Source organism: Micropterus salmoides, unplaced genomic scaffold, assembly GCF_014851395.1.
Source record: "Micropterus salmoides isolate LMB-PRFRI ecotype aquatic unplaced genomic scaffold, ASM1485139v1 Ms_hic_scaffold_22, whole genome shotgun sequence".
In the NCBI taxonomy this organism is placed as follows: Eukaryota; Metazoa; Chordata; class Actinopteri; order Centrarchiformes; family Centrarchidae; genus Micropterus; species Micropterus salmoides.
Genome location: NW_024041373.1, coordinates 7642045 through 7668694, shown reverse-complemented (window position 1 = coordinate 7668694; position 26650 = coordinate 7642045). Strand labels below are relative to the sequence as shown.

General features: G+C 41.3%; 2 protein-coding genes across 9 annotated transcripts; one reads left to right on the top strand and one right to left on the bottom strand.

The window, feature by feature from the left end:
* Window positions 1-711: 711 nt before the first annotated feature.
* On the top strand, window positions 712-18552 carry ikzf1 (IKAROS family zinc finger 1 (Ikaros)). 6 transcript variants are annotated; one of them, XM_038737780.1, is made up of 8 exons: window positions 827-1014; window positions 5525-5578; window positions 5748-5861; window positions 12062-12331; window positions 13875-14042; window positions 15635-15760; window positions 16310-16441; window positions 16973-18552. In XM_038737780.1, the coding sequence occupies exons 1-8, from the start codon at window positions 870-872 to the stop codon at window positions 17677-17679; spliced, it is 1716 nt and encodes a 571-aa protein (XP_038593708.1). In that variant the 5' UTR covers window positions 827-869; the 3' UTR covers window positions 17680-18552. The 6 variants fall into 6 exon arrangements, with proteins under 6 accessions (XP_038593712.1, XP_038593708.1, XP_038593709.1 ...); XM_038737779.1 differs by having other exon boundaries at window positions 833-1014; window positions 16307-16441; XM_038737781.1 differs by lacking the exon at window positions 16310-16441 and having other exon boundaries at window positions 829-1014.
* Window positions 18553-22471: 3919 nt separating this feature from the next.
* Window positions 22472-26584, bottom strand: fignl1 (fidgetin-like 1). Of its 3 annotated transcripts, none has more exons than XM_038737319.1 (2): window positions 26501-26584; window positions 22472-25212 (listed from the first exon to the last, which is right to left on the bottom strand). In XM_038737319.1, the coding sequence occupies exon 2, from the start codon at window positions 25193-25195 to the stop codon at window positions 23249-23251; it is 1947 nt and encodes a 648-aa protein (XP_038593247.1). In that variant the 5' UTR covers window positions 25196-25212; window positions 26501-26584; the 3' UTR covers window positions 22472-23248. The 3 variants fall into 3 exon arrangements, with proteins under 3 accessions (XP_038593247.1, XP_038593246.1, XP_038593248.1); XM_038737318.1 differs by lacking the exon at window positions 26501-26584 and adding an exon at window positions 25978-26131; XM_038737320.1 differs by lacking the exon at window positions 26501-26584 and adding an exon at window positions 25422-25678.
* Between the last annotated feature and the right edge of the window lie 66 nt (window positions 26585-26650).

The window sequence follows — 26650 nt, the reverse complement described above, 5'->3', positions numbered from 1 at the left end:
CTTCTGCAGGACTGAACCAGTCACTAAAGAAAGATGCACCCAGGATACCTGCATGGATGGCTTACTGATTGGGCCTATTGGGCACAGGCCCAGGGGCTCAAGGGACGAAGTGGCGAAGGGGCTGTTTTTGAAGCATGCATTTCTTGTTGGAAAGTCAATCAAATGATCACAATGAGACGCAAAACGATTGCAAAGAGATGGGATGACAATAAAAAATTACCGCAAACAGACACAAAAAGACACTGTGTCATTTGTCTCTTTCAGTCTGGGGGGCTCTTACAGGTATGTGCCTAGAGGGGCCATTGTCTCATAATCACGCATGTGTACATGCATCTTAAAACAGAAAGTATCAAAGACTCAAATGTTGAAAAAAATAATCAATTTGCTCCGGTTCAGTCATAGGCTAATCCGGATTCTGGGTACTTGCTGATGTGAGGTGTTGGGACAGGAGGCTTTTGACACTAAGGGGGCAATCGCTGGAGAGAAAGCAAAGTCAAATGGATGAAACATTAAAGAGAAAAAAAACCTCATTATATAGGAAAGAAAACAGTTGTGTAAATTTCATGGACTGCTTCAGCCTGCCAGAACAGGTGACAGAAGGGGAGCTGTCCAATATGCAAGTAAGGAGACCCCCCCCCCCCCTCCCCTTCCTCGGTGAGAATGAAATAAATAAACAATGAATGGTCCACTCTCCTCGCGCGCCTCATCCCATCTCATGCATGGCTGCCAGTAATGGTCTACTGGGTGTCAGCTTTTATTGGCACGGCACAAAGCAAGTGCCAAGGGCTCGGTGGCTCGACTCCCCGCTGCAGACTCGGCCTGTGGATAAAAGCAAGCAAAATGCCCCAGTCGAGCTCAGAGACATAGTCATGTTGGGCTGGAACGAGGAAGTGCAGTGGAGAGGGGAGGGACTCAGGGCGCAGCTCCATGGGGCCGCCGCAGCGCTGCGACCTTCTGCACATGGAGCCGGGGAGAGTTGGAAGAACTTCATACTGCAAACTCAAGGAATAGCAGGTAAAGTGACTTCCACCGCGCTTTTCAGCTCGACACTAATCTCTCAAAGCCTAGGTCAAGACCTCTAAACTGAGCTCGCTTCTTCTCAAGATTTTTAGGAGACATTTGCACCCGACTGGAAAAGACTCTCCTGATAGTTTCGGTGCAGGTGCGCCGCAGCATCAGATCCCGTTTAGAGCGCGTAATTCTCTGCTGATTCAGGACGTAACGGATTAACAAACCAGGGTACCTTTTAAAGCTAAATACAGAAAATATATATTGAATTTCCCGCGTGATTTATCACTAAATAACCAGCAATTTAATGGAAATACTGGAATGTTCCCCATTTTCCATGTGTCTTTTTCTTTTGGGAACATATGGATAAATTATTTCCCAATTGATTAGATTTATATAAAGATACTAATCTGATTTCTAAAATTTCCTACAAATTATCAACGCATTTGGCCATAATTTTAACCTGTTTGTTACATTTTTACTCTGCTGTTGTAGCACCTGTTGCAACAGACGTCGCTCAGTAAACTTCAGAAAGTCCTGCAGTGTTTTCTAAAATACTGAGAGACACATTTTCAGGGGGAGAAGAAAACCCTTTTGATTTAGACGCATCTTTGTCGGGGCCAAACACTAACGCTATGTGAAAATATTTTAGCTAGGCCTATTGCTTAAACAGGAAATCAGTACGCATACGAGCGCTGTAGATACCCAATGTTTCCTATAAGTTAATGATCGATAAATCTGATATTCACCTGTTTGAACCACAGTCTCAGTTAGTTGTTAACGTCTGTGAGAAGGGAAGAACAAAAACACATATGTAGGACTGATGAAACTTTTTACACTGGAAGTGGAAAGTTGCTCTTCAACGCCCAGACCTAAAAGATTCGCTCTCAAACTTTTGAGGAAATAAAGTGTTTTCATCTCTTTGACACGTTGCAAAACCTAAAGTTTCTAGTTGTAGAAGCTGAGCCTCTGGAAAAATATTTTACGCCCTGGGCTACAGGCTTTTGAGCAAATTAAGAATTTATTCAGCCTTTCATAATTACATTTTTTGCGAGGTAAAGCACTGAGTCAATGCGTTGCCATTTGTTCCAGTCTTAAACTGTGAGAGCATCTTCCTTTTATGAAATCTGTATTTTTTTTTTTACAAGTAGGCTATCAATGCTTTGAAGTTTACTTTCCAGTAAAACGTTATTCTCCTATGAGCCTGAAACATTAAAGGGAATCTAATAAACACTCAAATCAAACTTAAAAGCAAATATTCAACAGAAGCTAACAGCTGGCAAAAGTAGTAGAAACATAAGTTTGATTTCAGATCTTAGATCTATTTAAAACTTGGAAAGGAACCCCAATACCTGCACAAATAGGACTTTTTCATAGCTGGGTTGGAAAGAGAAGTGCTGAAAGTGCTGCAAATCTGTCTGCAGATACATCATCTTTCTTGTCAGTAGAAACAGAAGTAGGAGGGGGGGGGGGGGGGGGGAGGCAGAGGAAGGCAGACAGTTATTAAAATGATTGTACTGTCTGAATAGCAGAGTAGTGAAGTGTGTCAGATGCAAATGAAGGAAACTTCTCTCTTCAGCGCACCTTTACTCTCCCCTCACCCCTTCGATAGGCTCCCAGAACACATCCGCTAACACTATCTACCCACTTAACACCCATACATTTCATGAATTACTGATGAGAATCTCCATGTGCATATGAACAAAGGTGACCATGCACCACATTGCTTGGCACTGTAGGATTATCTCTTCTCCTAATGGTTGATAAGAATGCGCCCACAGCTTCATTACTTGTCATAACCTAGAGTGAAAATTATTAATTCAGATATTTTCATTAATCGTCAGTGAGTCTGCTTAGTAGCTGTCTAAAGTGGAAACTTTTAGTAGAGAGCGTGAGTCTAAATAATTCGAATTATGATTCATATCGTTTGAGAATGTATTCAGAGTGAGGTCAACATTAAACTGGAAACTGGGGTTCATATAATGATATAGCACTGTTTTTTATTTAGTGATTTATTTTAATGCCATAAATGTTTTATTGCAGCCAAAAATCTAATTGTCATAAGCAGAAACATGTAACAGTATTTCACATGATCCTTCTTGGCCTTAAATCACACTTTCATTTTGTTTTTAATGCTTAAGAATTCCTTTAAAGGTAACAGATTTTTATCAAATTACGCCATACTGTTGGATTATCATTAAAAAAAGAATTTTAATGACACAAAATATTTTAATTTAACTCTAAGTGAAACACTTAAGGAATGTATTTTTTGTGACCTTTTCCCCCATTTTTTATTCTTGAGTGTTGCTCCATTTATTCCAGTATTTACTGTTCATTTTTAATGTGTATTATATATCTAGTTTATACATACACAGCAGTGTCTAAGGTTCCTCCTGGGTCTCCAAACCTTGCTGGTGTGGTCCTCAGTATCTGTTAACGGTTTCGTTGTTTCTCATCTCCACCCTGCTCCCTGGTGTAGCATATGCACATCACTATGAGCAGACGCCTCTAACCCCCCCCGCCCCCACAACACACCACCACCATCTACCAAACAAACACACACACACACACACACACACACATGCAGAAGGAGGACTGAGAATTCTGTCAACCCACAAGCCTCTTCCTGCCTCTCCTCACTTGACGTACTCAGACCAAAACTTTTCCAGTCCCCCTGCGCTGTGTGTCAGAAGTCTTTTCTGTGACTTCCATTTCACTGTCTGAAAGATTCCACCTGCCCCCAGTTCAGACACTCACACACAGACACACGCCAACACACTCACAGACTCCTGGTTACAACCAAGACATGAGTCATATGGGGTAATAATCCTGCTATTTCATCATTTCAGTTTGGTTTGATTAAACAAATGAGAAAAAAAGTTATGACAGGTTAGTTGGATGAAAATAATTTTAATTGCACCGAACATGCTCTTATTAAAATGATGGTTTCAAAGAAGGACTTTAAACTTTTGCAAAGTATAATTAAGACACAGTATCTAAAAATTGCCGCACAACTAAAATACAAAAGGGGAAACGTTTTTAAAAAGTAACAATAATGTCTGTAAATTATAGAAAATTAAAACAGCATAAAAATAGCGTCACTTTGTGCTCAAACAAAATAGCATCCTGAATATTCTATGTGCACCTTACTTTCCACATGCCTACGCAAGTGGGTTGTGGGTGAATGTAGGAACTCTCTTTTTGATTTCATGTCGAAGCCCCCCCACCAACACATCCGTGTTTCCCTTCGCACCATCTGCCCAGAAAAAAGGGCACATGAGAATATACCCCCTCTGCCCACGACCTCCAAACTCCAGATGCTGAAGAATGGTGCCGCAGAGTCGTCACTCAGCAGAGTAACACGCAATACCCCTGTGTTGTGCCAAACAAATCATCTGCACCAGTGACCTTTGCCCCCCTTCTCCCTCCTCTTCCCCTTACACTTGCATCCTGGGCGTCTTCAGGCCGTCGAGCTCCTGACTTGACTCCGCAGAATACTGTGTGTTGCGACAGAACGGCCCAGTCGCTTCCCACTATTTGTTCCAAATGTGTGGAGCCATCTGTCAGTAAAACAGGAAGACCTAGGTTCCCTTTCTCCCTTGGGCTTGTTTCGCTATTTTCGGGAGCTTCACTTCTCCCTCAGTGGCTGCTTGGACTGGGCAGCGGCCCCACCAAGGGCTTCTTGAAGTGGCGGAGCTGGGGCTGAGGCTGTCGGGCCCATCTGCTGCAGGCTTGAGGGCCATCCATTATTAATGGGGCCACGAGCACTGGTGACTCCTCAGATATTCAGCCCTGGCCGGAGGATTGCTTCTAAAAAATAAATAAAGAGAACTTCTCTGTCCTTCGGCCTGCTTTTCTGTCTCTCTTCTTTTCTTTGCACCTTCCTGTTGATTTTGCTCTTCTAACTTCTTGACCTCCCGCTGCTATTTACTTCTCTGCCCCTATATCTATCTCACTGCTTTTCTATCTTCTTCTCTCTTTTACTCTCCCTCTCTTTGTTTCTCATTGTGGCTTGCATGCGTCTGTGCTCAGGCCGCGGGCTCAGTGATGCATGCTCAGTAAATTAGAGAGAACATGAGCGCCGATCAGCTGGGCACGGCAAGCACCCGCATCCTCGTGACCTGGGGCCAGTTAATTTTCTGCTTAATTTTGCGGCAGTCAGTTTGCATTTTTGGATGATTACGTGGCAGGAAATTAACAATAAATAACAAATGTGGTCTGAAAGCCCATTCCTAGCAGCCCCTCGCTACCAGCAGGCCCCATCAGCCAGAGCCAAACCACTCTCCAAGCTCAGTCGCTCTGTCAGACTTGTAATGAAAATGTCTGTAATTCTTTGTAATGTAATGTGGGGGACAGTGGTGTGTCTGCAGCTGTGACAAGAGTGATCTCACTGAGGTGACAAAGTCACGCCGAGAAGTACACCTTTTATTCCACTCTAGCTTTTTATAATGTTGTTTCCTCAGCCTGCACTTGATTAAACTTACACACATCTACATCTCCATCTCTCTCCCATTAGAGTACTTGCACCGCATGGAGACAGAGGAGGCCCAGGAAATGGCCCAGATGCCAGGTAAAAGACTACCTACTGCATGATTGAGCCATAGAGTGCAAAAGGTAGATACAATAGGCCCACAAACAGGCTCTTACACCACCTGGAGGTAATTTTGCTTCTCCTGAATGAGACACGTCGAGTGGTTGCGGGGTGAGTGATGGGTGTTTGCTGGTGTGTGTCTCCCCAGGCAGGGACAGCCCCCCTGCCAACGATACGTCCGAGGAGGCGGAGGAGCCCATGGCCGTCCCTGAGGACCTGTCAGCCAGCTCCACCCACCAGCAGAACAACAGAGGGGACAAAGGTACGAGGCAACACCTCACCAAACGCACCCAGAGCCAGTCAGAACATCACTGATGCTTGTGTAAATTAAGAATAAATGAAACTAAGTGTGTGATTGCTATGTTAAATTGAGTGTATCCCATGAAGCAGCAACCAAAATGAGTCAAAACCACTGCAGTGCCTTTCCCAACAGTAATGTAGTCATTCCCAAAGCATCCAAATCAGAGTAAAACCGTTAAATGAAAGTAATGTCAGTATCAAAAGCATAACATATATATAAAAAAAGCATTAAATTTTTTTTCACAACTTAATCCCATACGCATCCAGTGGGAGATATTTACCATTCTAAATCCCTTGGAAAAATTAATTTAAAGCTGCAGAGACACATTTAGGTCATTGGCAGAAAAGGTAAAAAAAAAATCCCTTTGATCCATGGCATGTCATTAAAAAGCCGAATCTTAAGGAATAGCTAATGTGGCCTTGATTTGAGTTTGTGAACATCAAGCCAGGGAATATCATGGTGAAAATAAGGATGAAGCATGCTAGGGGGATTCTCATCGGTGGTGTATATTTATCTCGAGTCTCCTAACTTGGGTGGTTTGTGAAAAAACAGGAAATGTTCAAGGTGAAATCATTATTAGTCATTAATAGCTAATCAGTTATGCATGACAGCAAGATGAATCAGACATGACATACAGTTCATATGATAAATGATATAGGTATTATTTTGCTTATTGTTATAGCTTATTCGTGAAATGTATAGCTTGTTAACTCTTTCAAACACATTAACATGCACATGTGAATTCACATCAGAGCCATTGTCATTTATTGAACTCATTTATGAAGTCTGAGGACATTTTTCAGACTGTTAAAGATGTGAAATGTGCAAAGTGAGGAGCAATTCAAGAGCACGAAAATGTGAGTTATGTATTGTATCGTCATTACTTGATGGCTAAAAAACAAGCATGACAGCTGACCATCCTATCAGTGTTTTTCCACTTATCCAGATAACGGCAAAGATTAGCGGCACACAGTCAAAAATAAAATGTGAGAGGAAACTGAAATAGGATGTGTAAGAGTTTCCTAAGAAGAACTTGCCATCAGACAGTTTCAACACTCCTGGAGATAAAGAGTTTAGGAACAGGGCCAAGCTCAGAGAGATCAGCGGATCACTACACCACATAGGTCACACACCTGCGCACACACACACACACACACACACTCTTACTCAAAAAAGCTCTCTGTTTGACTTTACAACTGTTGAGCGACCAGGCGCCGAGCTCAACACATGCAGGCGTCTCTGAACAAGTGCTATGATGGCATCTAAACAATTAAAACACATTAAGTCGAGTTAGGGAACGTTTGTAGAGCCCCGTTTTATACAACATGTCTCATTTCAGTCGACTGATGGACGTTTAGTACAATCTAGTAAAAAAAAAGGTAAATAATCAGAAAGCAGGTGATTTAAATGTTTGACATTCATCGGTAGCATGTAAAGAGAGTAAAGAGGGCACAACTGGTGCAGTGGATGTATGACTTTATGTACTCTGTGTGAGTTTCTGTTCATTCCCTATACAGCATGATCACTTCGCATGTGTCTATATAGGGACAGAAAGAAAGAAGGGAAGTGCAAGTATCTGGTACATCTATGCATCGCTGCCTCTGTGATAAAAGCCAGAATGAGTTATAATTATCACGCAGGATCATATGCTGCTCAGTTCTCTGTAGTGTAAAAAGGCAAAAAGCAAGGGGACTATATGTGGGACATGGGACCTCAAAGTATCGAAAGCTCAAAACCTCAAACCCAGGTTGTTTCCTGTTGCAAATAAGTCTTCGCAGCCTGGGATCGTCATTGTTGCTGCGCATTCACAATGCTGCAATCCACACAATTATAACATGAGCATAACGGAGGTTTATAGGTCTAAATGACCCCTATTTTGTCATCCATAATATGCTGGCGCAGTGTGTTTTGTAAATTGTCACAGAAATGCAAACTAAATAAATTTTATGGTCTTCTATGGCTTAAACTGAAAATAAGCATGGAAACATATTTGGTTGAAGTCACAAAGCGGTAAGATGACCTTCTCAACAACCCAGCGAAATGATTTCTCTTTCACTTTCAGTGATTCAGATGGAGCCTTTGCTATTTCAGAGACATAAGACTAAGAGGGAGACTGAGCTGTCTAGTTCCCGAAAACATGGAGGCGAGTTTTTTTAAAAAGTGTGAGGGGGAAAGCAGGCTGTTTTTGGTGTTCCTGCAAGTTGTGTAGAGCGTTTTGCTGGCGTGGTTTAACACATGTGGTTCCACTATCTTGCACACAGGGTTATTTTCAGGCAGTGAGAGCAGTAAGTCAGTAACAGGAACCTCCAGAAGGCTCCCTGTGTTTCCACACTGCAGAACTAACACACTTGCTAAGTTGCTTCCTATCTGCTATCGACCTCTGTCAGTATAGCTTGATTTTTTCTTTTTGTATTCCAAAAATACTTTTGTTACACTAATGCTATAGCTTTTTTTATATATGTTTGTCATTTCTCTCAGTATTCAGTATTTCATTATTTCATCTTCTGCTACAGTATGTGTTATCCCTTTATCTGTAATTTGAGGATTTGATCCACATCAGGTTATAGACATTTTATTGCAACCTGTGTTGTTTACCTACGATGTGATCTGACACTTGCTTCCCAAATCGAGCAAATCAGGATGTGTGATCATGACAAACATGATATAAAGTAATAGGCCTTCTTCCTACTCCCAATTCAGTCACAACTTCCCCATATCCATGAGAAGTGGGTGGCAGCCCAGCGTTCATGGTTCCCTTCTGTCTACTTTAGCTGACTGATAACCTGAGAGGTTCGCTGGTGTATTAGATGTGTCAGAAATGACAACTACAGATAAACATAAAGGTTTTTTAGACCATTGTTTCAACAATTCTGAAATAAGTGAGAATATACAAAGTGCCTTATCTACTGTACACCTGCATTAGGGTTTAAATTGAAGAGTTATTCCTGTATCAGTGGCAGAGTATCTCTTTTGCCAATACTGAGCAAGGTGATAGTCTGACTGAAATTTTACAACTCACTGTTGACATTAGAAAAACGACTTTAGTCAGCCTGAAAATTGTGGCAATCAGAGGTTTTGTGGCTAAAACCATACATTAAATTAGTAGGGTTGAAGTGGTGGAGCCACTTATCGAGTTTTGCTTTCAAGATCTGTGATATGCAAATGGAACGAACTTCATCAAACTTAATTCTTTTCTGATACTATCATCAACGCGCTTATGCCTGACTGAAAAACCTTGGTGGTTTAGTAAGAAATTCACACACATGCTTTGCAAAATGTGCATCGTAAAGTCTCCAAAAAAGATGATAATTCTCTTTCGCTCCCGCAACACAGTGAGTAGGACATGTGCACCACTTGACTGCACTTTACAAAATGTTACAGAAGATGTAAACATGTCTTAAGTCAGTGATTCCCAAGCAGGTGTACTTGTACCCCGAGGAGTATTTCTGCAGTTGCATGGAGGGATGTGGAAAGATAGTGGAAAGTTTTGAAAAATAGAAATTACAATTTGAAAAAACTCTCATATTGGGTGACCTGAAAACAACTTGTTGAGAGTGTGAGTAAACTAGTGAGTGAGCAGAGAAGTCAGTTAACTTTGAAAAAACACTGTTTACATAGTTAGCTAAAAGTAATTGATAAATGGTAATAGATTGGGTTAGCTAAAGATAATTAATAAATGGTTAAAATAGTTAAAATAGTTAGCTAAAAGTAATGAATAAATGGTTATAATAGATAAGAAGCTAAAAGTAATGGATACATGGTAATAGATTGGGTTAGCTAAAGATAATTAATAAACAGTTAAAATAGTTCAAATGGTTAGCTAAAAGTAATGGATACATGGTAATAGATTGGGTTAGCTAAAGATAATTAATAAACAGTTAAAATAGTTCAAATGGTTAGCTAAAAATAATGGATACATGGTTAGAATAGTGACATAATCGATAAAAGGTAAACTTAGAAGAAGAATAGAATGGAAAAAATGGTGGTGTAGCTGAAGGTGTAGGCTACTTGAGTTTATCTGACAGGGTTTAGGGAGTACAACTGAATAAAGATTTTCAATTTAATTCAATTTGTTTTATATAGCACAAATTCATAAAAGAAGTTATCTCATTGCACTTTTCATATAGAGCATGCATCATTATACTTGTTACGTTGTAATTACATTTTAGATGCACATGTATTATGTTTAGTAGCTAATTCATACACAGCACATAAGTAATCCTCAGCTTTTGCACTCCAACAGAATTTAAGCACCATTTTGCTTTTATACACAGTGAAGCCTTGGCTGGTGTCTCTCTTATCTCATTTGCTCAGCAAAAAGTCCAAAAGATTTCAACAGTGGAGCAGATGAGCAGATTGTTTGTCACGCAACAGCAAATAAAAAAAATGCTGTGTGGAGATGGATGATCGGATGTGACTTTGATCAGAAAAGTGACCATAAACATTTCATGATCCTATGCTGTTGCATGCCACCTCCTGCTCTATGGGAAACATTCTGTACATTAGGGATGTATGTTCCCTTGGTGGCTCTCGGTGAAAACAGGAAAAAAAAACATGTTTCAGTTACAGCCTGTTATACAATTCCTTTCCCGTGCTTCCCTTTCTGTCACTTCTCCATAATTCTTGGTATTTCAGTTAGACAGGCCCTCTTTCTGAAGCTTCCCCTTTTCCATAGATTCCTATGTTTCATGATTTCCACTTCTTCCTCTTCAGTTGTACAAACAGAGGTAGAGGCATGGGGAAATCAGTCTGCCACCGTGACATGCAAACCACAGCCTGGTAGCTGTGGGACCTGCATGATCTGTCAGTTCTCTTAAATGATTCTAAAGCTCTCTGGTGGGAAAAGAAGGAGCTGGTGGTTCAACACAGAGGACACTTCCCTTTTCTGATCGCTTTAGGAAAACCAGATATCAACTAGAGACTTTTAATTGTTCCACAAATAATAACAATCATTCAGTAGTTACTTTCTGTACTCAAAAAACCTTGCAATCTCAGGAATTAGACCCGTCCAAATGGTGAAAAGGCCAAATGCGAGTGTGTCTGTGTGCCCGTGTGCCTGTGTGTGTTCATCATACTCTGTTGCTCTGATAGACACCGCTGTCGTCCCTAGTTTCACACTGCTTCCTGTGTCTCTGTTTCCTGTTTATCTTGCTGTCATTTGTTTCACCAAAGTGTGATGGTGTGAGGTGATCTGTGTTTCTTCATCTCATCACTGACATCCTCAAACAGTAGACACGCTTTCCACCTGTGTATCCTTATGAATTATACTATGCTGCTTTGAAAACAATCAGCAGTAGAGTCTACAGTTTAAATGAGTGGGCTGTGGGTTGATTTTATCTGATGTTTGTTGACTTTTCTGAGACTATACACCAAAACGACTGAAATGAGGGGGAGTTTTTGATGCAGCATCCTGGTAAACATTATGTCTTATTGTGCACTAAAGGAGGTTTGTCATTGCAAAGTCATTGTTGCCCTATTTATATTATAGTGCAGATGCAGTGCTTGTAGATACAGTGTCTATCGGATAGGGGAAAGAACAGAACCATATTGACTTCAATACCATACTGAAAGAATCCAAATAAAGCCAGGCCGTATTTTGTTGTGTTTCATGGTTGCGAGACCCGGTTTGAGTTCAGTCTTTATAAAATGAGCATGTCATTTATCTGAACAAGTAACAAGAACAATGTCACACGTAATATGACGTGTCTCATTCAGAGTATAAAATGTAATTGTGCTGGTGAGTAAAAAAAAAAAAGCATCTCACCAAAATAAAAGGCCAATCAATAAGACTAAGACAAACATAACAAAAAAGATAAATTATTAAATAAGGATAAAATTTATAATTACATTAAAGAGGCATTTATAAACTAAAACAAATTATCTTTAGGTTTGGTAAAATTACTAAACGTCTATCAGAAACATTTATTCAGTAAGGACAGTAAAATAGGTTCACTAAATCATTTCACTTTCCTATAATAAATCTTTCAGACCAGAACAAAGGCAACTGTCAAGCTACATCACAATGTTACAATAAGCAGCTCTATCTATTTTCATGTCACAGTATCAATATCATACTGATAAATTGCCCATCTTTAGCATATCATCATGAAAGAACCATGCTCGTATTCTAAACCGTGGCCCCCCCTTGCCCTCTTTTCCAGCCTGTAACATTAAAGTTGAGGCTCGCAGTGATGAGGAGAATGGGCTGTCCTGTGACATGAATGGCGTGGAGGAGGAGGAGTGCGCGGAAGACTTGCGCGTGATCGATGCCTCGGGGGCCAAGGTGAACGGCTCACAGCCGAGCCCTGAAGCCAAGGCCTACTCCTCGGCCGGCGGTATCCGGCTGCCCAACGGGAAGCTCAAGTGCGATATCTGTGGGATAGTTTGCATTGGCCCCAATGTGTTGATGGTGCACAAGCGAAGCCACACTGGTAAGCCGTCTGCAATACTTCTTGCCCTTACTTTGCACCCATGTTCAATGTTAGAATAAGAGGATGGATGAGGGATAGAAAGGTGTCTGCTGTGGCTGCCCCTCATGTTTAAAGCATTTCTTTAGTGTTTGAATGGCAACAATGAAAGTCTCAGAGTTTCCTTCTATTGTTTGGCATTAACACAAGCAGTATCATAGTGTACATACCGTAGCTACTTATAGCCTGTTCTTATGTTTGCAGTCAGTAGTAGTTGTAATGGCATCCTTGCGTTTGGCTGCATGCATGTAGACCCTCCTATCGTGCGTGAAATAGCCTGTGAGCATACCATTAGCAGTCATTATTGTTCATCTAAGTGACTCTGAATTACCACGTAACAAGCAACAGTAACTGATCAAATTATTGTGCGAAAAAGTAGCCGAGAAGATCTTGGCCCGAAAAAAACATGCCCACAGTTGAGAAACAGGATATCTTCTGCAATTAAATGGAATCTCTATGAAGTGACAATTATCTAGCTATTAAAAGTTTTTTAAATTTCAAAATTGATATTCTATTGTAATGAAGGCAAACCAGTGGTGGGGAACATTTTTGAAAAAGGCACTTAACTGTCAAGCTTTAGAAACTAATGAAACTCAAAATGGAAGAAAGGAACACTAGACTAATGTAAATGCAAAAGAAACTACAATAAAAGATATAATGAAGTGCCTCCTATTTAAATAGAAAATATTCTGTGGTGAGTCTTTGCTCCTGAAATGCATTTTTAATGAATCTCCTTTTTTATATATTTTTGCTGCTTCACTGGTGACTCTTATTTTATGGGGGGCCTTTGAAAAAAAAGCCATATTAAAACGTTCTCAGAGAATGCCACAACACTCGGAGAGGCTGGATATTGGTTTATTCCAGAAGCGCTGATCAGGAAGACTGGCTCTCAACACAAAGTGTTTCCTTCGCTTTATTCAAATGAGGCTGAATTTGCATTGTGATGTGCCGCTCTTATTTTAGAGACGAAGAAGAGGAAAAAATGAGATTTTCAGATCAAATTGACCTAGGCAATGGTGCATTACGGAACTGGCAGGCTGAGTCTGAAAGGCTCTTGTTCGATCAGAGCGCCAGAAGTCGGTGGGGCAGGGGGAGCATGGAGAGATGGAGTGTCACTCTGCTGCGAAACCCTCCCACAGGCTGCTGGATCACTCTCTGCCTCGGAGACGCTCCATCATCCGGCTTGTTCTGGCGCTCGGGATGCTTGTAGTGCAGTGACCCCGCATTCCCACAGCAGCAACACGCTTTTTCATCCACACAGAAAAGACAAAGACTTTGTGCTTTTATTGTTGTCAGTGGAGGGATCAAACATAGTGAGATTAAGGAGGGTAGTGCAATCAAGAAAAACATTAAAAACCATGAACTGACTGGTAGGGTACATGAAACAAAACATAAAATTGGTTGCCAGTGTTACATGCACAAGTTATTCTATTTTCTTTCTTTCTTTTTCTGTGTTTTTTATCTGCCTCTTTACAGTAATGTGCGTCTGTTTTGTTCTTGTCCTCAGGAGAACGTCCTTTCCAGTGCAGCCAGTGCGGTGCCTCTTTCACCCAGAAGGGCAACCTGCTGCGTCACATCAAGCTCCATTCAGGGGAGAAACCCTTCAAATGTCACCTATGCAGCTACGCCTGTCGCAGGAGGGACGCCCTCACCGGCCATTTACGCACCCACTCGGGTGAGTATGCACCGCTCACTCACACTGAAAACCATGCTGTGTTCATGGTAATTCTAGGACCGCTGGGTGGAAACCTTTACAAAAGCCGTGACATGTTCTGCAGCACATATAGTGAGAGCTCACGGCTACATAAGGGGAAGTTGACAGGGTGTAGATATGGTGTCACTCTTTTTTTTGCAAATGCTTTGCAGAAGTATGTGTTAATGAAATTTTTGGGTGTAAACACTACACTTACAAAGTCTGCTCTGAAAAGTATATCAGTGAACAGATAACCTGTAAAACGCTTCTGTTTAAATCAGTTTGCACATTCAACTGTTTAACAACAATAAGTGACAAAAATGAAAGCGAGCAATATGATGAATCACTTTGTAAGTCTCCACATTTTAATATGCATAGGCATTGGGCTGAATTAAATGAAAAGCAATGGCTTGGGTAGAGCACTGCAATCAAAAAGCTTACAAACTACGGTGACCTTACCTTAAAGGATAAGACTGGAATTATTTGATGTTTATTTTACTGTCATCAAATTGCATGAAAGTCTAAAAACAAACAATGTTCCAGTCCCTTTCCCTGTGACACTCAGTTTCAAACCCATGTATTCCTCCTGAACATGTCTTTAAAGAACGGGTCACAAATATATAATAACTTTTTTTAAAAGGGCAATTTCCTAAAACAGCAAGGCACCGTAGTTTTTGGCAAACATTACTCAAACCGGAGTAAATTGCTCATTTGTTGGGAACTACTTCCTATACATCACTATAAACTACATTGCCCATGTTCATGGTAAAGATGAATATATCTCCCAGTGAAACAGAGTGGCTCATTTATGTGTTGTTTTTTTCTCTATAGTTTTTGGTCTATACCAAAGAGGAATGAGCTACAGTAGTGGCCATAATTTTAGAAATAGTGAAGTCAAGAGGCCAAGTCCCCCCCAGTGCTCCCTCCTCACCCTGAAAAATTCCATTTGTATTTTTATTTTTTTTATTTAAAATTTTCAATAGATTATATTCAACAAATTTGGGTATATTATTATTTAGTTTAAAAGTCTTTTCTACAAGGCCAGGAATAAACTTTGTAATAACTTTTTTGTTGGGATAAAAGTAGTCAAATTTAACAGGAATCAGCTTTTAAAATACCCACCTTGAGTAATGTTTAATTTGTATAATGTAAACTCCCTCCAAGTTGATCCCGAATTCCCCCAAAAATTAAAGAGGACATGACCTCAGTGGTTTCAGTGGTGCCTTGCCATGAAATGTAAAATTATCTGGACTTCCCAAAATCACCAGATAATCAAACGGAGTGGGCGGTGCTGTCAGGCCTTTTCCTTGGGTTTTCTGTCGATTAAGTTTTAGTAGGTGGTTCTCTGTTCACACTAAATGCCCAGTTTGTCTTCCTCCTCTATTTATTCCAATCTAACTGGCAATGTAAAATCCATCACTACCCTTAAGGGCATGTATGACAGAAGATAAACTAAACAATAAGTTGAATCTTTATTGTGTGACTAAGCCAAAATGTATTTATTTTAAAATCAGTCATGTGTTAGCACATAGAACATTGCACTGCTCTACACTGACATGTTTTTTTTTTTGCAGTTGGAAAACCCCACAAGTGTGCTTACTGTGGGCGGAGTTACAAGCAGCGCAGCTCTCTCGAGGAGCACAAGGAAAGGTGTCACAACTACCTCCAGTGCATGGGGCTGCAGAGCAGCATGTACACAGGTTGGTGCCTCGTGAGAACGCGCACTTTATTTTCACCCAAATCTGATGACCTACTTTACCCTGAGTGCAGGACTCGCTATGCATGCAACAGCAGTGTACCATGCCGACAATGTCACTGTTACTAAATGCTCCAACAGGTCAGGTTCAATTACTGTCATTTCCATTTCAATGTAGGCTCATGCAGCCATTATTTAGTTATTCAAAAATAACTGCAGGGCTAATTAAGTTATTTTAATCATGTCAAGTATAAAGTTCTGTATGTGCATATATACTAAGCAGTCACAAATTGATGAACACACTCAATTGAACTGAACTGCATTGAAGCCTAGAAACACATCTACACTTCATCTGTGAGCATGAACAAATATTATATTTATAGACCAAGTGCTTTATATGTGTCAGAATAGTCCGCTCTGAGCTCCGTGAGATAAATACCATCAGACCAGAAAATACCATCATGTGTTATCAGGTGCCAGTTCATCTTTTAAACAGGACAAACTCAAACTACTTTGACTCTGAAATCTACTTTTCTGTCTTGCTTTCCAGTAGTAAAGGAAGAAAGCAACCAGAATGAGCAGAGGGAAGACTTAAGCCAGACGGGATCTGACAGAGCCTTGGTGCTAGACAGACTAGCTAATAATGTAGCTAAACGTAAGAGCACTATGCCACAGAAGTTTGTGGGTAAGGGCTAAAATCTGCTTCCTTTGTGTAAATACAATGTCGCTACATTTGCTGAAAGTGCTGCTGCACCTATGAAAGCTGCATAGGTGAAGCTGCAATGTGTTTTGTAGTAATTAGTTTAGCATTTTTCTTTGCCACCCTGGCTCTGCAGAGTGCATGCAGTGTAATAGAAAATAGTCTATTTTGCAGTTCAGCCTAATCAGGAACTGTGCCTTTAATTTGTTTAATTGCTGTTTCTATGTTTCAATATTTACTGAATGTTTAAACCTGTATTCATTTTTACATTTAGATGATGATAATCTTCATAACAAAAGAGGGAGAAAAGTAAAATATTAAGAGGCTGAGGGAAATGCTAGGATTAGACTAGGACTAGGAGACCAGAAAAAACAATAACAGTGAGTCATTTTCAAACTCAGCTAGAGAGGAGCACGCTCAGTATTAAGATGGGGAAATCACAGGATGTAGGTAAAAGTCTGTATGTCAATAAAGTATAACTCTCCATTGTTCTTCTGTCTCTCTGTGGTCCCTCAGGTGACAAACGTCTGTCAGACCTCTCCTACGACGGAGGAGCAGGTGAGCTGATTCAGCCCCACGTCATCGACCAGGCCATCAACAGTGCCATTAGCTACCTGGGGGCAGAGTCGCTCCGGCCTCTGGTCCAGACCTCCCCAGCCTCCTCTTCCGATGTTGGCCTCGGCTCCATGTACCCCCTCCACAAGCCAGCTCCCGAGGGCCACGCAGGGTCGGGCCACAACCTGTCAGCCAAAGACAGCGCAGCTGAGAACCTGCTGCTGCTCTCCAACTCCAAGTCTGCCTCCAGCGAGAAAGACGGTTCCCCCAGTCATAGCGGCCAGGACTCCACAGACACCGAGAGCAACAATGAGGATCGTCCAGGCGGGGCGGCCCCCGGCCTCATCTACCTGACCAACCACATCACCTCGGGGGTGAGGAACGGCGTGCTCCCTCTGGTGAAGGAGGAGCAGCAGAGGCAGTATGAGGCCATCCGGGCCATCGAGATGGCCTCCGAGGGCTTCAAGGTGGTGACGGCAGACGGGGAGCAGGTGAGGGCGTACCGGTGCGAACACTGCCGCGTTCTGTTCCTGGACCACGTCATGTACACCATTCATATGGGCTGCCATGGCTTCAGAGACCCCTTCGAGTGCAACCTCTGCGGTCACCGGAGTCAAGACCGATACGAGTTCTCCTCTCACATAACGCGAGGGGAGCATCGCTACTGAACCACCGTCGACCAGAGAACAACACACACTTTCACACAGACAAACAGATGTACATATGGAGAACATGCCACACACACTCTCTCAGTGGTATGTGCCTGAAATAAATACCTAGAAATGTAAAATACACTGTCGACGTCTGAAAGTTGTGGGGTTTTTTTCAAAAGTATGCATGTTTGTTGAACACAGATAAATGTATAGTAAAAAATCCATTTATTTGCATTTCTAATACCAGGCTGAAAAAGGAAGACTAGTTCATGTAATGTTGTGTGAAGACAACATAACGCAGCAGAGCTACTGTGCCGTATCCTACACAGTGTACAGCATTTACAATGTGTCTTTCCTTTTGGAAAACCAGGCAGCAACTTTTTTCTAGATTTAAAATAGAAAAGATTTCTACATTACATTTACAAAGTCTGAAATGTCAATAAAAGATTATATTCTGCATTTGTTTTCAGTGCAGAAAAGCCCATTTTACTATCATATCATATTAAATACAATCAACAGTCAATGTAGATAACCTCACATGTCAACATGTTCATTTATTTGTAACAACCTACATATTATTTATATCACATTTACATGCCTGTCTGTTTTTGTATTTATTATGGTGATTAATGTTTTGTCTGTAGAGTAGTTAATAAAAAAAGCTGCATCTCTTTCTGTCCAACTGTACTAAATGTGTTTGAGGTGAAAACATGACTGCTGCTGGAGGAAAATCTGCTGATCGGAATAAAATGTTATCCTGGGCTTTTGTTTTATAGCTGATGATGTCTAAGAATTGTTCCACTCACAAAATGAAAATGAGCCATTTGAGGTTTGAAGGAGCTTTATGCTTGCAAAATATCAATAAAGGATATTTTATATATGCACAAAGAGTGGGGAAGTTTTTATTTTTCAGTGAATGAGAGTAGTAATAAGGAGAAAGATGAATTTATTCTTGAGGAAATTGTTTCATAAACAGACCTGTAACCACTTGGTATCACCTTCATATTATATATTCATAAGGATATTTTATGCCAAATACATATGTTTTAATAGGATAGTTTTTCCTTTAATGGACTATATTCAAAGAATATGGTAATGTCTATATTAAACAGTTTGAAGTCTACCATAAATTTGGGCCAGGCTCAGGAAAATGATTCCTGGAGTTAATGCAAAGTTTTATGAGACTTTTGCTGTCTCATTTGACCTTCTTAAGAAATGTGGAGATTTCATTTCACACTCTCGAACCTTCTGAAATAATTAAGTTTAGATGTCACTCAAGATGCTGCTCATTGCTGCCTGTCAAGGAAGAGCCAAGAAAGAGTGAATGACTGGCATTTGAGTATATTTTTATTTAAAAACAACGAACACACTCAAAGAACATTTACAGTGAGAGGTGAATAAATAAACACTTCTCCACATGCTGGACAATTACTGTGTGTGGTTGCAAAGTACAGCCGAAGTCGAGTAGATTCTACAAAAAAGCTCTTTTACTTCAAATATTGATATTTTCTTCAGTATATAACCAGAATTTCTATAATTGCCAACTAAAAGTGTTCTGTTCTTCCATATTATCTTATAATTTACAAGGATGCCAAACAGACAGAGACGACAAGGCTAACGCATGATGGCATTTGTCTGCTCAGAGACCCTTGTGTTAAAACTATGACATCAAGGGGAGTAACGGTGGCATAAGCAGCTCACACAAAAGGGTCCCTCCACACACACGCACCAGTATGTCGACATGTGCTGTGTCCAGGACCTGAAGAGTCCCGCTGGTCCTCTGAGGAGCGGTAGCAGCAGAGAGCTGGGACAGAGAGGATGAGGCACTGGAGCAGAAGGCAGGGGCCGAGGCTCTGAGGGCCAGGCCTGTCTGGAGAGGCACAGCCAAGGCAGGCAGAGGAGCTCGGCGGCGTTGTGCGGCTGCATGCCTCGTCCAGATGGCTGCTGTGTGATTTAGCAGAAACGGGAAGCAGCTGTGCCCAGCGCTGAGCCCCCCCACGCTTCACTGGGACCCAACAGGGGAGGGAGGACATTTGCATGAGAGGGATAATCTGGCCAACCAACTCCGGCCCTGCCAGAATCCCAAATCTCACTTCCCCTTTCGGCCAGCTGACTGAAATAGTATTTAAGAATAAGACTTAACCACTTCCAATTGTGCTATTAACAGCATCCAACAAGATGTTAGTACATTTTCACACTTTACATGACTGTGTCCCATTAATAGACGGCCATAACAGAATATTCACTGGAAAAATTTAATTTGCTGTTTCAACTACTGTTCCTCAGCATGAGGGGCCGACTGCACAATTAAATGCACCATTAAATTAGGGCCACAATTAACAATTATTTTCATGAATAATCGATTAATCATTTAGTATATAAAATATCAAAAGAAAAGTAAAAAATGCCTTCACATTGCATATTTTGTCCAACAGTCTAAAACCCAGATATACTTCATTTGCTATCATAAATTACAAAGTAATGCAGCAAATACTTACATTTAAGATGCTGGAACCAGCAAATCTATGACACATTCATCGATTATCAAAATAGTTGGTAATTAATTTTCTTTCGATTGCTTAATTGATTAACCAACTAATTGTTGCAGCTCTAAATTAAATATCACATCTGATTGCCTCTCTTGGCTTTTCTTCAGATGACTGGATGTCTATTTAGGAATGCAAGCTGATAGTCGTAAAAACTTAAATCTCTTAATAAATGGGCAAATGGGCCTTTCTGTGAACTTAAATTTGTGCATCTACAATTTTGAGGTTCATGTGCTTTACTTGAGTATTTCTATGACTAGTTTACACATGCATTTTCAGAGAGAAATATTATACCACTACATGTATTCAAAGGCTATAGTTAGTTGTTAGATTCAGAGTAGGATTTTACATTAAATATATTGAACGGTTTTATAAATGATTAAAGATGAAACCAGTGGTTCCCATTCTGTCACGTTTCAGATGTCTAAGAGTTGAGAGCAGTTCCACCAGAGAGACATTTCTCCTCTAAACTTCTCAAATGGTTTTATTTGAACAGTTTGGGCCAAAGAGGTTAAAATGATCCATATTTCCCCAAAAAATATTAGAGAAAAGTTCCAAAAAACAAAACAAAACAAAAAGAATATTAGTCTAACAAAACTGTTTTTCCCTCTTTCTTACCCAATTAATTGTGTCACAAGCCCTTGGATTTATCTTGTGACCCACTTGGAAATGCTAGACTATATAAATACTATGCTAATACTATATATATATATATATAGTAGTTAAAACTAGTTGCAGCTCCACTAGCTACAATGGTAAAATGCTACTTATGCACTGATGCATCAGAATCAACAGCCTATGTAATGAAATGTAACAGTATAACACTCACATGAGCCATTTCTCAGCAAAAGGAGTATGTTGCTTTTGGTTTAAGTTATAAACCTTAAAATTTCAGTCATGATTGTTTTGGTGACAGCTGTGGTCACTGGTGGTAACAGCAAGTATGGTTTAAAGCTACAGAAAACACAAGCAGGTGCTTTCTCAAAAACGCAACAAAGGAGCAACAGGTGTAGAAATGCACACCATAAACAATATAAAAAAACGTGGAAAATCTATACTTTCACTTACTGACTTTTATTTTAATGGTGCATTTTTTCATTGTTTCACAGATGCTTTTACTTAAGTAAAAGTTTTAAGTGCGTCTTCCACCACAGTCTGATCTCCAGGTTATACACAAGTCTCATGTGATACAATGTCAAATGTCAGTATTTCTAAATTTAAATAACAATAAATAGGAAGTAACATTGCATTCATTGTTTAATGTAATAAATACATGTACTGTGTAATATTTGTGACCACTGCTGCACAGCCACTGTCAATTTGAGCTACAACTTTACACCATATGGCACCATTTCCAGACCATACTCTATGGATCCCACCAGCACCAGAAGAATTCTGTGCATCTGTCCCAGTCCAGCTGTGAGGAGTCGCCATGTTCAGTGATGCCCGAGGGGCCGTTGTGTGACTACTTTCGCTGCTGGCTAATTCAACAAAGTTTCAATATGGTGGCCAACCACACCCGTCTGAAATATTTATCAGGGACTTGACAAAAAGATGAAAAATAAATGAAAGTCTTTTTTCATGGTCTTCCAGATTTTCAGATTGTTTCATTAAATTTACATGAGAATTTAATTTAATGTGTGCACAATCTATAATGGTCATCCTCAGTAGTACAGCGTCTGTTTGACCAGAGAGGCATTCAGCTCAAAGACCATCAACAACATTAAGAATCTCTGTTGACCGAAACAACCACTTGGCAATAGATTAAACAAGTTTCTGCTGTCTGGAAGAGAGCAAGTGGTCATCTTAATTAATAACAATGTTAACTGAGAAATTTACTGGACATAGTTTGAAACAAAACATCGAAACAAGGCATGAACCCTGTGGATAAGGATAAGTACTAAAATTAAAATCATAGAGCCAATGCTTATTGTCTAATAAAAGTGATGTTTTGCTGTTATATTTTATTGCAACAGATTTTCCACAGGAAGTGCGACAAAGTAAAGGTTTCAGGGTTCTTGAAACATGAGACCCTGGATATTGTGCTGCCCTATTCGCGCAACTAGCCTCAAGAACATTTCACAACAACAGGACTTCAGGCAAAATGTTACAGGGATGTGCAACATAAGCTCTCAACAAATTGTTCACAATGCCCTCTGTGGATCAGACGGGGAGGAAGACCAAGTGGGGAAATGGCACATTACACAGGACATAAACTTACTATTGATTTGTTTCAATTCTCAGACAAACAAACACATAGATCAGGGCAATATGTAATTTTATTAGGAAAGAAATTTCATTTGGGCAATGCAATTAATTGAAACAAACTAATGCAATGACAAAGGTTAAGTCTTGACACCCGATATACGATATATGTGAGGATATCTCCGGGAATGAATACTAAATACTGAATGTCCAAGTAAAAAGGACACTAACAGCTAAAGGAATTCAAACAGGTCATTGCTTCATCTGGAACACAGCTCACTACATGGTGCCTAATGTTTACACTAAACCAGTAGGAAAATGCATATCTAAACAGAACAGCGTGGCCATTACGAACTCGTAAAAATAATTTGAATGGAAAATAATGGAAACAGTTTTTTGCAATCGTTCACCACAAAGATAACTATGAATAAGGATAACGATAACAAGCATATGGCTGACATTTTTGTGTAAACGCACCTTGTTTCAGCTGATATCTGTATATTTTTATTTCGGGTGTAGTTACAGCATCCTGTGAGTAAGGGCTTAAGTTAATGGTTCACAAAACAAATCAGGCTGGTTGTAAAGAGATTGTCCATTTAAATAAATGACCCATTCGGGCCAAAGGGGTAGACAAAATGACAGAAACACCTGCTCAGTATAATACAATCTAACACGTCTGCATTTCAAAAGCCGTCTTTGTGAATTTTTTTCATTTTTTAGGCTTTCTGGTGAGACTGTCACGAGTTATTGATCCCACTGTAAGGCCACATGTTTATCTCAACTCAGTTCAAAATGATATCCATAACTTTGATGATCAGGATGAGGAGCCAAGTTTAATGTCCACATCCGAAAGTCTTATTCCACTCTTCATACAGCTCCAAGTCTTTTGATGAGACACTGGGTCGTACTGTCTTCAGAGCCTTCTGGAAGTCACTGTAGAGGATTGGCCGCACCTGATCTGCAGTGATAGTGGCGATTTCACTGAGCTGGATGCTTCGGATGGGCCCCAGAGCTGCCTCTTTACATAATTGAGTCATATCAGCGCCTGAAAAGCCCTTGGTGGCTGTTACCACGCTCTCCAGCTCTTGCTCTATCAGCTGGTTCTTCTCTCGAGCCATGAGGTTTGTCACTATCTGCAATCGGGCGGTTGCCTCTGGTAGGGGGATATATAACCTCTTTGCCAGGCGTCGTCGGGCAGCCTCGTCTATCTCTTGAGGCCGGTTGGTGGCGCCCACCACCAGGATGCGGTCCTCGGCTGCCGTGGCCGCCCCGTCCAGCTGAACCAAGAACTCTGTCTTTATCCTACGGGATGAGTCGTGCTCCCCGTCTGTCCGCTGGGACAACAGTGAGTCAATTTCATCAATGAAAATGACAGCAGGCTGGTGGCAGCGGGCAATGGCAAACAGGGCCCGCACCATTTTTTCTCCTTCACCCACCCACTTGGATGTGAGCGATGAAGCACTGATGCTAAAGAAGGTGGCACCTGACTGGCAAGCTATGCATTTTCCTATCAGAGTTTTCCCGGTCCCTGGAGGTCCAAACAACAGGATGCCTTTGGGTGGACCACGGAGGCCAGTAAAGATATCAGGTCGCAGCATGGGCCAAACCACAATCTCCTTTATAGTGGTCTTGGCAAACTCCAGGCCTGCTATGTCTTCCCAGGCAACTGGAGGGCCGTGGTCCATGATCTCACTCATGATCAGCTCGATGATCTTTGGCTCAAAGTTTTTCAGACGGTCATCCAGAATCTGAGGTTCCTGATTGGGATTACTGCTCGCCCCACCTTCTTCCTCCTCCTGTCGTGGGATAGGTGACACAAATTTAGAAAATGCGCCTCGGGGCCTGTTAGCACCCAGAGATTTCTTCACAGTTGCTGCCATTCCAGTGGTCTGACCTCTCTGTGGCTGATGGGAATGTTTTTTCTGTTGATCAACAATGAACTGCTCCCGAGCCGTTTTAAAGTTGCTTCCAGCTCGTGGGTCAGTGCTTGCTTGACCTCCATGTTGGCCCCTGCCACCATCCGCTCCATCTGGGTTGTAAAAATTCTTCCGCTTACATGGGTTGGAGGTGGGGAAGAAAGAGGACTGATAGTTTTCTGTGCCCCCTGCAGGGCCAGGGTTTCCGTGTGGAAGAACTGAAGGAGGATGACTTAACACAGACTGTGGTCGGGAAGGAGGTCGGGAGAATGAGTTTGGATTACCCAAGGTTCCCTCAGAGGCTCTTGGCCTCTCAGACGTAATATTATTAACAGGATTACTGGTAGGGCTGTTACCCTTTGTCTTAGGCTGTTGTGGTCCTGCAGGTCTGAACAATGCAGCCTCTGACCTGACTCCGGTGAAGGGAGCAGACAGGGAGCTGCCTCTGCTCTCTTGCCCTACAGATATGTTTACATCCCCTGCTGCCACCAGGGAGCCTCCTCCCTCTGTCCCAGCTTGAATCATCTTTTTCACGCAGGGCAGCTCCAGCACACTCTCCATGGTCAGAGACGACTCCCATTTGTCACTGTAGTTTCTCTGACTGCGGGCCAGATGCAGTGCGCTGTCTGCATAGTTGTTAAGCCCTGTGCGTGGGTCATCCGAGTCCAGCACTGCGGCGTAGCGCTCCGAGTAGGTCCTGAGCAGGCTGGCCATGCCGGCCTGAGAGATCTGGGAGCTTGCCCATGCATACTGAATGGAGAGGATGTGGGCCCGGTAGGCATCGGCCGTCTGTTCAGGTGTACAGTTGCCAGATGAAATGTCAAAGGACCTCCTCTGCCATTCGTCCAGGTGTGCGCCACTCATGCCTGGCCTGCTCCAGTCTGGTGAAGGAGAAGGGACAAAAGTTATTAAAAATACATGACCTCAGTCAAAGCCAAGGCACACATCACCCCTGACCCATACACATGAAAAAAAACCAACTCATTACATTGCATTCTGTCATACGCATGGGCATTGGATACAAGGAGTTCAGGGACTGAAAACAACAGATCAAAAAAGCATGGTTAAAATTGAAGCAGCCGAGGCTCACCTGACACTTAGTCAATAGTAAGGGTCAAGCTGCAAACAGGCTCATTAGCATCCCAACTCAACAGCATCCCTTCGTTAGGACACTCCCTGCCTGGTTAATGCCCATGTCTTCGAAACACCTCAAATTTTAATGCATGACTCTAACGTTAAACATAAAGGCTTCTTTTCTGAGTCTTGACAAAGCTTCTTAAGAGCCACAGGGAACAGCAAACAACTATTTTCACGACATGAGTAGTACTTATTAAACAGGACTAGTTAATGACTGTACAATTGGTGGAACGCCCCTTTAACTATATGCAACTAGGCTAAATATCTAATATGATGGATATTTAACTGCATTAGAGATAAGTTCGCTAGCAAAGCTGCAGCAGTGTCCTTTAACTTTAACGATAACTGACAGGAAAATCTAGCCTTGCTTGACATGCAGTTATAAACAGTAAAGTTATACGGACAGGACCAAACGTTAAGTTAACTGAACTTAGTTGCATGAGTGAAATGTTCACTGAAAATATCCCGCACCACACGACAGGCCACAACACTGAGGATGAGTCACTTACTATTAAGGATATCCTCCTATGATATTTACGTTTTGACAAAGTAAACAGGTGCTAGACTACAAACACAAGTCTTCTAACGTTAACTTGATGAAAGCGCCTGTACTTTACTTTCACTCGCCCCCTAAGTTACTTGTTCCCGCCACCGGTTTCTTCTTCAACAGAAAGACTTCCGGCCACGTTCCAAATCGTTCATCGACAACCTAAATTTCTGTATGAGCATCACTTTCACCTAAAAACCTAGAAACTCAGCCAAAACATAACTTATCTTTTGTATGTTTAGCTGACAAAACGTCGACTTAAGGTTAAAACATTTGGATAATAAAGTGCTAAAAAGAAGTAAATAACATATGTAAATATCGGGACGGGACCCATAATTTGCCAGGACCAGGGAGTGCTCCATTTATCCTCCAGGTTAGCCCAGTCACTGTTCGCTCTTAATATGTTATGATTATTTTGCCGCTCTATCAAATTCCATTTAAATTTGATTAATGATAATTAATTAGAAACTTCGAGGCACTCTTACCCAGAATGAGAACATTTTTCTGGAGTTTTAAAACTTGACTCCGAGGCCGGACAGGACCCTAGCTGCTAGTACAGAGGTCTACGACGCCATCTTGTGGCCACAACACGTTAATTAATGTATTGTCGCTTTATCGTGTTGCATTCTGGGAAA

Coding starts and splice junctions, on each gene's coding strand:
- fignl1 (XM_038737319.1), bottom strand. CDS start 25,195: ATGAGTGGCGCACACCTGGACGAATGGCAGAGGAGGTCCTTTGACATT.
- ikzf1 (XM_038737779.1), top strand. CDS start 870: ATGTTGGGCTGGAACGAGGAAGTGCAGTGGAGAGGGGAGGGACTCAGG. Junction 1,015..5,524: donor GCAAACTCAAGGAATAGCAG/GTAAAGTGACTT, acceptor CTCTCCCATTAG/AGTACTTGCACCGCATGGAG. Junction 12,332..13,874: donor GCACAAGCGAAGCCACACTG/GTAAGCCGTCTG, acceptor TCTTGTCCTCAG/GAGAACGTCCTTTCCAGTGC.